The sequence below is a fragment of the Sinocyclocheilus rhinocerous genome, unplaced genomic scaffold (assembly GCF_001515625.1).
Source record: "Sinocyclocheilus rhinocerous isolate Xijiao unplaced genomic scaffold, SAMN03320098_v1.1 scaffold1785, whole genome shotgun sequence".
Lineage (NCBI taxonomy): Eukaryota > Metazoa > Chordata > Actinopteri > Cypriniformes > Cyprinidae > Sinocyclocheilus > Sinocyclocheilus rhinocerous.
Window position 1 is genome coordinate 48,475 of NW_015627538.1, and position 11,362 is coordinate 59,836.

At 39.5% G+C, this 11,362-nt stretch overlaps 1 protein-coding gene across 1 annotated transcript in view; it reads left to right on the forward strand.

The window, feature by feature from the left end:
• Nucleotides 1–3,138, forward strand: part of cdh6 (cadherin 6) — a 32,466-nt gene extending 29,328 nt beyond the window's left edge. The window contains exon 12 of the mRNA XM_016539287.1: nt 1,202–3,138. Coding sequence (XP_016394773.1) covers nt 1,202–1,707 — 506 coding nt within the window. The 3' untranslated portion in view covers nt 1,708–3,138. The remainder of the gene's footprint in view (nt 1–1,201) is intronic.
• Nucleotides 3,139–11,362: the final 8,224 nt, after the last annotated feature.

Consider the following 11,362-nt stretch of genomic DNA (forward strand, 5'->3'; position numbering starts at 1 on the left):
TGAAAATGTGAATAATTTTAACAAAATAAGAGAAATCATACAAAATGCATATCATTTTTTTATTTAGTACTGTCTTGAGTAAGATATTTCACATAAAAGATGTTTACATATAGTCCACAAGACAAAGAAAAATAGCTGAAATTATTCAAATGACCCCCTTCAAAGGTTTGGGAACCCTTGGTTCTTAATACTGTGTGTGGTTACCTGGATGATCTATGACTGTTTTTTTGTTTTGTTTTGTGATGGTTGTTCATGAGTCCCTTGTTTGTTCTGAACAGTTAAACTGAGCACTGTTCTTCAGAAAAATCCTCCATGTCCTGCAGATTCTTCAGTTTTCCACCATCTTTAGCATATTTGAACCCTGTCCAGCAGTGACAGTATGATTTTGAGATCCATCTTTTCACACTGAGGACAACTGAGGGACACAAACACAACTATTAAAAAAGATTCAAACATTCACTGATTCTCCAGAAGGAAATACGATGCATTAAGAGCAGGGGGTGAAAACTTTTTAAACTTGAAGATCAAGGTAAATTGTACTTAATTTGTCTTCCGGGAAAACATACAAGTATCTTCTGTTGCTTCCGAATACTAAATGGGGAAAAAATGATATTTCAACAAAATAAGAAAAATGTTGACATCTTCATCCTGTTCAAAAGTTCAAAAGGCTCTTAATGCATCGTGTTTCCTCCTGGAGCATCAGTGAATATAGTGTGTAAACACAAACTTTTATTTTGAATGCAATTAAAATAAAATAATATATTTTCAAATGTAAATAATTTATTCCTGTGATGGCAAAGCTGAATTTTCAGCAGCCATTACTCTGGGTTTTAGTGTCACATGATCCTTCAGAAATATTTCCAATATTAGCTGATTTGCTTCTCAAGAAACATTTATTATGATCAATGTTGAAAACAGTTGTGCTGCTTAATATTTTTGTGGAAACTTTGATACTTTTTGTCATAATTCATTAATAAATAGAAAGTTCAGAACTGCATTTATTTGAATATTTTGTGACATTATAAATGTACTGTCACGTTTGATCAATTTATATGTATCCTTGCTAAATTAAAAATAAAATCTTACTGACACCAAACCTGTATATACATGTAGGAGTATAAATAATATTTGCAAGGGTTTTTCATTCTGGTGCATCAATAATAATTATAATAATTGCATTTTTCCATCTCTCATTCTGTAGTGATCGTGGTGCTGTTTGCTGCCCTGAAACGTCAGAAGAAGAAAGAGCCCCTGATCATCTCCAAGGAGGACGTGAGGGACAATGTGGTCAGCTACAATGACGAGGGCGGCGGCGAGGAGGACACTCAGGCCTTTGACATCGGAGCGCTTCGGCATCCGGAAGTAATGGAGGAGAGCAAACTGCGGCGGGACATCCTACCCTCTGAGTCGCTCTACCCTCCGCCGCCACTTCGCAGAACCTTGGTGCCGTCCCGTGAGAACGCAGATGTGCGGGACTTTATCAACCAGCGCGTGCAAGAAAACGATGGCAACCCCACGGCTCCTCCTTACGACTCGCTGGCCACCTACGCGTATGAAGGTAACGGATCGGTGGCCGAGTCGCTCAGCTCGCTGGGGTCCGTGTCCTCGGAAGGGGAGCAGGACTATAACTACCTCAGCGAGTGGGGACCGCGCTTCAGGAAGCTAGCAGACATGTACGGCGGCGAGGACAGCGACTGGGACTCCTAACGGACAGACTGTGGAGTGAGACTCATTTGCTGATCTGCCTCTACATGAAGACTGGAGTGGCAGAATGAGGCATCCTAATTTCTTTTACAAAGTGCCCTTTTATCCTTCTCTTTGTCCTACAATCAGGCAGCCGGTTGCTCTGTCCTGATTGGCTGACGAATTTCATGCTCTGGCGAGGAGGACGTATCCGTACGCCGACTTCTCATCAGAAAGATCATCTGCGGTGACATCTTCCTGCATAATTCCAGATTGCTCTGGAGATGTCTGCAGTTTTTCATATCCGTAACCATCGTTGAAAACGTTCTTTTGAAAAGCCAAGCATTTAATGCAGAAGCGCTCTTCAAATCCTGCTGCAAAGAGCAGTTTATCAGTTGACTGTGAGCCTGTGAAACACTTGAAGTGACACTCGAGCAGGTCATTGACTAAAAAAAGGCCAAGGCCGAGGACTTTATGAAAGTAATGAAACCACCGCCAAACTCGAGCCTATGAATTCACCATCAGACCTCAACGTGTAGCGGGCAGCTCAGAATCAAACCGCTCAACATCATAGGAGTTGTCTAATAACTGGGAGGAATTTTCAAACCTTACTATTAACCATTTGCATAATTTTACTAATCTGCTTACGCACTCAAGAAAAGATGTGTTGTCCTGTAACCCGAATCAAGACGGATTGTATGAAGCCCATCTAGAAAATGGGTCAGAAGATGTTTTACGGTTGGCACTGGTTTTCATCATCCACATGAAAAGAAAAAAAAGCCAGAAGCTTACAATTATCTGCTATGTCATTGGACCTAAATGTGTTTTGCTTCCTTTAGCAGTCTGACAAATGTTTGGTTTAACTCAGAACTGCTTAATATGACTTTCAGACTTTCACACGGTCCCTTAATGACGTGCTGCAAAATTTACATTCCATACTATTACCTTTAATCACTGTATGCGTGTTTTTTTTTTTCCTCTGTGTCTATTCATTCAGATGAGACCTTGACATGAACCACAAAAGAGTCAAACCAGCCGAAAGAGAATGAAACGTTAATATCCATACATAGAATTACAGCTTCGTGGACCAAGAGATCGAAACCAAAATTGTTAATTAATCACAGTTTAAAGCTGCAATTCTCACCTTTCCTCTGACAACCTTCTGCTTTTAATAGCGAGAGTCAAATAACCAGGGAAGTAATAAAAGCTCAACTGATTTATTCCTCGGCTGAACGTTAACCACAACAGTGTTGTATTGAGGTGTGAGTCAAATCGTAGTAAATCACTCCGCAATGATTGCGCCCTCTCTTCAAACTACAAAATGAGCCTGAGATTGCTTTCACCTCTTCTAGGAGGGGGTGAGTCAGCTCTGAACGGCGCTTCAGCAGGTAAATATTTGTGTTTTAGAAGCAGAAATTCCAATCTTTGTCATTGATATGCTGTAAAAAGACAAAATGAAGAAAAAGATGGTAACTCATGCTGTAAAAACTTGGTTTAATGAACAGTGCTTTGTACCAGTGGCTTGGGAGAGTAGATTATGTCCATGTATTACTTTGCTTTATATCTTGTGACATTTTGTACCAAATATTTATATACCACAATGATGACTAAATATTCTTGAAATATGTACATTCCGTATCATTGCTTCTGTGTTTTCAAAGTGTTAAACTGTAAATGTGAGCTGGTTGCAGTTCATTTGATGATGTGCAAATGGAATCAAACTTTCATTAAAATAAATGTTCTCTTTTACAGAAAACCTGAGCAATTCTTTGCATGCCCAGAAACACTTATAAATGCATTACGTTAAGCTTTTGACTTATCAGAAGCAATTTGTATTTATTTATTTATTTATTTTGCAAATGACTGTTGGGCTGTTGACCCATTTTGTGAGCAAAGATAAGTTCAATCATAGAGCCTTAAATAAATGTATTTAATATTTATTTAAATGTAATCATATTTTATACATGAAATATGTTTTAGATATGTATGTGTCTGTGTAAAAATACAAAAAAATATATATATAAACATACCTAGCATATATAAATATAAGCTGTTATTGTTACTTCTGAACACAAAAATATATATTTAGAATTTATCTTTGTATTTTATTTTATCAGAAATATATGTCCTACATATAGGATGTGTCTAATAGTATTATACTTCCTGTGAACGCCCAATATATGTGCATGACTTTAACATGATTCTTAGAGGCCAAATGTCATGATCGTTATCAAAAATTTCCAGTGTCTGTCCCAGATCGTCAGCTCATTAGGCCAATCTATAATGAAGATCTCAAAGCTCGCCACTGGATTTGGAGGGAGAGGAAACAGTATTCATTTTAAATTGATTGGGGATCAGCAGTTGTGAGGCAGATGGTGACATTTCAAACAATGCCCATGTTAACTCAATCACCCTGCCACCCAGCGCTCTCTGCAAATATGTACTTAGACACTAGTCTCATCTGGTCTTTCTGTGTGTCTGTACAAGGCCATTAAGGGCTTAAATATAAAGCAGCACTCCAGGATTCAGGTGCACTAATCTCATTTAGAAGGGTCAGTATGCATGTATTAGAAAGAAGATGGAAAAATTGTGCTCCAGCAGAAGTGCTTTTGAAAGTGAAAGTGACGTGTGGCCAAGTATGATGTCCCATACTCGGAATTTGTGCTCTGCATTTAACCCATCCAAGTGCACACACAGCCAGACCAATGAGCTTTGTAAAAATCGACACGTTTTAGAAAGGCGGGGCATAGAGGAGAAACAATAATGTACAGTATGTGGAAAATACGCACACACGGAACAGTGGGCAGCCAACGCTACGGCACCCGGGGAGCAGTTGGGGGTTAAGTGCCTTGCTCAAGGGTCTCATCTCAGTCGTGGTATTGAGGGTGGAGAGAGCACTGGTTATTCACTCCACCCGCCTACAATCCCTGCCGGACCTGAGACTCGAATCCACAACCTTCGGGTTACAAGTCCAACTCTCTTTCAATATTGAAAAAGCAGACAAATGGATACATTTGAAAACCATATATTTGCTATTTTAAATGAATAGTTTATTATCAAATAAATAAATAAAAAAAGATTTACAAACCCGCATGTCAATTCAAACCCATATGCAGTTGCATTTGCACACACACACACACAAAAGTTTTTCTTTGTTGTCTATGAAAAAAAAAAAGATGAGGGGAACATTTCTATGGTTATCCTGCTGTGATTTTATATTTAATTAAAAAGTAAGGATTTTATAAATTTTATTTGTATTTAATGGACCATAAAAGTCATCCATACAAGCTATATTCTAATCTGTTTTAAGCCATAGCTTCTATGAAAAACAGACCCAAATGTCAGTTAATATTTCTTCCTCTTCTTCTTCTTGAAGCTCATTTGACTGTGGTTGCAGTGAACTGTATTGTATGGGGGGGGGAAAAACTAATCTATGTGAATATTCTTGTTTTGTGATCAGTAACAATAACAAGTTTATGAGTTTGAATGACATGAAGGTGAATCAATAATTATTTACTTCTGGAGAAAAAAAAAACTTAAACGAGCCTGCACTAGTTGGCTGGTTTAAGCTGGAAGTAGGCTAAAGGAGTGGTCAAAACCCTTGTAGAACCAGCCTGCAAACCAGCTATGACCAGGCTGGAAGATCAGCTAAAACCAGCCAACCGGTTTCAGCTAGTTTTTCCAGCAGGGAATGGGTGAACTTTGTTTAACAATGCGTGCTCAGTCATCAGGTGCAGATTTTTCGTATAATGAAAGAGCCTGAGCAAAACTTAAACAGCTTTTACCTGATATGCATAAGACATGAAGTTTTGCTGCACTAAAATGTTGCAAACTCCCTCTAGACTTGAGTTCATTACAAGCTTATATCTCGAATCAAATACAGCTGGTAATCGTAGGATAAGCCCGAAGACACGATTACATGAACTACGCAGTAATGAAAGCAAGGGCGGCACAAAGCAGAAGAAAAAAGTACACTCAAGTGTGTTTTAATCTCTGTAACGTTAAGCCGACTAAAGGTTAGCTGTGCTTGAGGCCGGCGCTGGATGTACGCTGGGGATCCGTCGCTCTCCCGGCCGACTCTGAGAAGGAGCCGGCTGAATCAAGGGCAGTCAAGATGTCACCGCAGCAGTGCGGCCGCTGAGGGTTGTAACTCATCATGGCCGAGGCTTAAAACGCTGCGTCGCTTCCCATTAGCTTCGCCTGTCTCTTTAGCCTTAATATTTAATGGGCATGTCATGTTAGGGGAAATGCTAAACACCAATCTACCTCATCTTGTGCTTTGATTTCCTTCTCTTTCTACCCAACTCTTTCATTGGGGTGCCGTTGCCATCATCATCGCTGACAGGCGAAGTTTTCATTGTTATTCACAAAACCATGTAAAAATTTTCAGATTTAACTTTATTCCAGAGAGTTCTAATGCACCATTCCTGCTTTCTTTTGTGCCAAAAATTATGTTTATATTCAATCTGTCAAATGTTGTGAAGTGCACTGAAAGGTCTGTTGTCTGCGTTATCTATGAGCTCCTGATGTTGTTTTGAATGCGTCGTGTCATGGCCTATTTTCCAGTCATTCACCGAATGAGTTTCATTCACTTGTACACTCATTTTGGTTACTTGTTGTGGTTCTGACTCATTTAACAAGCAATAGGCTGTTTATTTGCCATACAAAAGACATTTAGCTATGGCTCAAAATAATCTCCCGAACAGCATGTTTAGTGATACGTACACCATCGTTCAACAGTTTAAGAAACAGTGACTGTTAAAACTTTACGTAGCCATCATTAGACTCTGATACAGTGAGCGCTTTTGATGGATTATTCTAATTAATATGGACTCTTGCGCTTTTCTTGGAATGGTACTGATGGGAAGTCTCTTATTTCAGAGTCCAATACATCTCGTGTTTCAAAAGTGTCCAAACTTTTTGAACTTCTCAGTCAAATATAGGCCTACACTGATTAAAAAAAGAGTCTCTGAAGCAAAAAATATTGTCAGCATTAATGCAACATGATCTTTATCACCCACAGTATCCTTTTTTTTTTACATAAAACTGATTAAATTAAAAGCTAGTGGGGAAAATTACAAGAAACTGTATGTGACTGATGAAGTGGTAAAAATTAAACCATTTAGAAAATGTATAATGAAAATATGACATGTGTTGCATGGCATTTAGGCTATGAATTGCCAGTGGTGGATGAAGTAATTTATTTTTTAGTGCCTTTTGCTGATATCCTTTCCTTTATTACAGCCTTTTCACTTTGGAAAACTTCATTCCAAAACGTAATATCTTACTTTTGACTAATTTTGACTACATTCCTTGTTCTTTTGAACTAAAGCTCCACGGCGGGATAGCAATGTCTGAGTCATGAACAAATCACTCATGTGAGTTGATTCTTTTAGACAAATCTATTAAATTGGTTCACAAATTGCAGTAAAGGATTCATTTGTGAACTGATCCAATTGCATCTGTTCTCGAATCAACAACTGATTCAGTGATCTGCATGAAGCGAGTCTCTAGTTAAACATTCTAACTTGAGGGTGCAGAGGATTTGACTGATGGTACAAAAGACACTAATGCTGAACTTGAGTAATGTTTGTTGTAAATGAAAATCATATTTTGGTTGTGACATGACTAAGTTATATGTGAACTAAATCTGCTGTTAAGGGGAAACAACTTGGTTCATAGTTTGAAATTCTTGAATGTTGACAACTACAGTAGTTTTCTAGTAATTTTTCCATTAATTTATAAAAAAAAAATCATAATAATGTCAGACTGAGATAAAACTCATTTAAGCTCTGTCCTATGTGTGTGTGTGTCTATGACATTAGACCCCTATCTCCTTAGGTATTTTGCAACCCAATCTCACAGGAAACCCTATTTAATTTAATGAGGAGGCAATTTCGTGTGAATTGTTACGATGTGAATCGTACAAATACATTCGATTTCTTTAAAAAAAAAAAATACACATGAAGGTCCACCCCTAAACATAACCGTCAATGTGGTTTGAGAAATTCAGATGAATGAGGTCGAATTAGCCACCAGTTCGACCAAAACTCTAAGAAATTAAGAATTGCCATGAAACTGTGTTGCTATTTTGAGCAGTGCACTCTAAATAAAGTCCATAAACATACTGTACTATGACAGAATTTACATATGTTGTTGTTGTTGATTTTTATTTACTCATATTTTGAATTATGTATTGCACCATGTTGTGTTTTAAGGTTGAGGGAAATGTCTGTAAACTTAACAGAAAATGTACTGGTAACGGATAACAGTATCTGTTTTTCTACAGATATACGTTTACTGGAGGCCGGTTATCTGTACTTTTTGTGTACTTCATCTACCACTGTGATTTGCAAACCAAAAGTCCTAGTACCAGACAATACTGTGGCATTAGGCAATTCACAGAGCCTTCAGTTTTTGTCCTTTCACCCTGCTTATCTGGGTACATGACAGGTATTTGGTAATCACTGTCTGCCCATCAGAACAACACAGCGTGTTGAAGAGTGAGTGGTCTGGAAGACAGCCGATGTCAAAAAGGCCAGCAAAAATTCATTAGAGCTTGAAATATCGAACCTGTAAGGAACCAAGTAACAATCTCCCACCGGGTTTCATGTCTAGTTTTTCATGTCTGTAGTGAATGTGAAGCCATGCACAGAGGATCCAAATCTGTAAGGACACCCCCCGTATATGCGCGGAAGGAGTCGTAGCGCTTTTCTTTTGAACTTCTGAACCTTTGCAGCCACATTAGGCAAACACTGTTTCCTGCTAGAAAGGACACAAAGGTTCGCTTCAAAACAATGCACATCTGAGGTGCTAACATCTCTCTCCAATGGGCCGGAAAATGTAGCCTTTACCGCACACCGGTGGAAGGAAGGAACATTTATTGGCCACACAATGTCCGTCATCACGGACCAATTCGCAAAAGCAAAGGCGGCATTAAATTTTTACCCCAAGTTTCCATTTTCCCACAGCTTAGCGCTTACCTGCCTCCAAAAAGCACGGCTATTGCTTTGTCATCAGATGGTGGATTATCGGCGGAAATGTGAAGCTGTTGTCAAATTGAGATTTTCTAATATGCCTCCATCTGCCAAGTCTATGACTTTATGTTTACTCGGATGGGGGGTGGGGGGGTCCGGAGGAGAAGAAATGAAAGATCATCGGGCATGCCGCATCTCATCCACTTCTCTACATTTCATTTCACCCTCAGTATTCATTTTCCTGCCCCTAAAATGATCAGAATAATTCATGTGCTCCAGCATTGCCTGTAGAATGCGATTTCCACTTCTCGGCCCTCTCAGCTGAACAACCCCACAGAGGCTTTGGACTTTGAGGTCACTCGGATCCAGCATAGATGATGCCCATATCTATAATTCAATGGACAGGAAAAAAGGGATGAGTACAGATCACAGACTACTTAGAAGACATACGGTGGTGTGGAATCTCCCTCGTGTCCACAAGATTGGACCCACATTCCGATGGGGGCATCTAAAAGCAAAGTCCATTAGTAGGAACCTTTTCTTTAAAATATTCCTGCCCTCTGAAATGTTTGTTTTGGCCCTTTTAACTGAACTTTTAGTTTTAGTCTATTTTAGGGCTTTTTTTTCAAATGTAAGTGTATTTGCGTTCTCAGTTCGATCGCCCAGATGTCACTGAATCCACTTTAGTTGCTAACACATGGCAATATGAAAATGGTTCCATTTTCGTCTTAGATGCACTTAGCTTTACCAAGTTTAAAACTCCTGTGTACTAAACAGGCTTTTTGCTTAGAAATGGGAGACATAAAAATTGCACTAGTTCAAACAGGACTACAGACCTTTTCATGTGGAGTGCTAGTCCTTTCAAGTTCGATCACAAGTGGCCATTAGGTCTTCTTGCATAGCTTCCTTCTCAAGCACTTCATTGATTGAGCTCAAGGGCCTCACTTAACCAGTCCAGTTACCTATTAATAATCCTCGTTGCGAACGAAGAACGACACGAGCGCATCTGTCGAGTCTAAACATATTGTGAAGACCTTATATCACAGAGAAAATTAAATACTCTACTATGTGGGTACTGTCAATCATCTCTGCCCTTGAGATAGAAATAATGCAGTTTACTGAAAAAGAGATGCCTTGATACAGCAACTACAGTTCTTCGTGTGGATCTGAGGCGAGATTGAGTCCTTGATACGATCTATATGATCTATGTTTTTAACAAACCAATAACAAACCAATTTTCTTCACTTTGCAACCGCATGATGCATATAAAATGGCAATAGAATGGTTGATAATGAAGCAGAATGAACCAGTAAAAGCTCTTCTTGGTCACAGTGCATCCTTGTAGTCGTTTTCTGGCACAATGCACCATGTAGCACATTTGTGCTCTGGAGATTTGCTCTCAGAAAAGCATTTTTATTGATTTTCTACTCATTTTAGAGTCATATTTGTATGTAATGATTAATTTAATGGCTTAAAAGTGTTTGTTACATGCAATAGATGCATCACTGTGCAATAACGGAGGAGTGGATGCAGCTATTTGTATTTAACTATCTATCTTTTGTACGATTTATAAAGTAAAATTTTAAATACTGCTAAATTTTTTGGTGTTGTTTAAAAGCATTTTGTTAAATATTCTCACATCAACAATTTAACAATTAGAAATCACTCACTATAAATAATTATATTAATAATCACTCCAGGGCAAGATACCTAAAGAGGGCCCTCCAAATTTTTTATTTATCTGTTTCATTCATTCATTCATTCATTCAAAAAAAGGTCAAATTGACCTGGTGCTAACACTTAAACTTTTCAAAACCGAACAACCCAAGCTGAAATGTGAACCACTATGGTACTGGTAAAACTATACAAAAACTTAAAATTTCAGCCAGTTCTACTTTCTTACATTTAGATCTACGGTTCCTCTTCAGGAACTCTAGCTGCGTCGGAGGACGCTTTGGGAATGCCCTTCAGCGTGACCGGCTCTGAACCACGTGTGTAATCAGTCCAGTGGATGGGCGAGACGTCACGGGCGGGGTGACGTAGCGACCAGGAAGAGCTGTGCTCGTGGGTTTCGCATTTGGATCCAGTGGAGGAAATGTAGACGGGCGTGTCCCTATCTACTTCCTTAACCATCAGATCCGGCCCCCGCTCTCGGGGTTTCGGAAGCCCGCGCTGCGGTACTTCCCCCCGGGGAGAGGGCGCGACGCTCCGCCTGTCTTTCTCCGAGGAGATTGATACGGAGGGCGTCAAAGAGCTCGCCAGTTGCACAAGCATATTATGCCTGATATTATAATGAGCAGCATTAATGGGGAGCGGTGCTTTTCCCGCTATTAAGCGCTCCGCTCTCGCCGGGCACGTTCCGAGGAGTGTGTCCGTGCCTGTGATCTTGCGATTGCGGTCCTGCTGCTGCTGAGGCACGGTGGCGACTGAGATCGCGGGGATCGCACATGATCTGGTGGACGGGTTGGAGACGGCTCGTCCTATCTCCACCTTTTGATGTGAATCTTACTCACCAGACTGTATTTACTCCTCTGGTTGTTTGACTGCATTTAATTCTGAGGAATAAAATGAAGTATTTTTCTGACTATGAGAAGTCAGATACACAGGGGCACTTGGGAAAAAATAAATAATTACATTTTCTCGAGTGAGAGCACGTGGGGATAAAAAATAAATAAATACATTTTCTCGAGTGAGAGCACAAG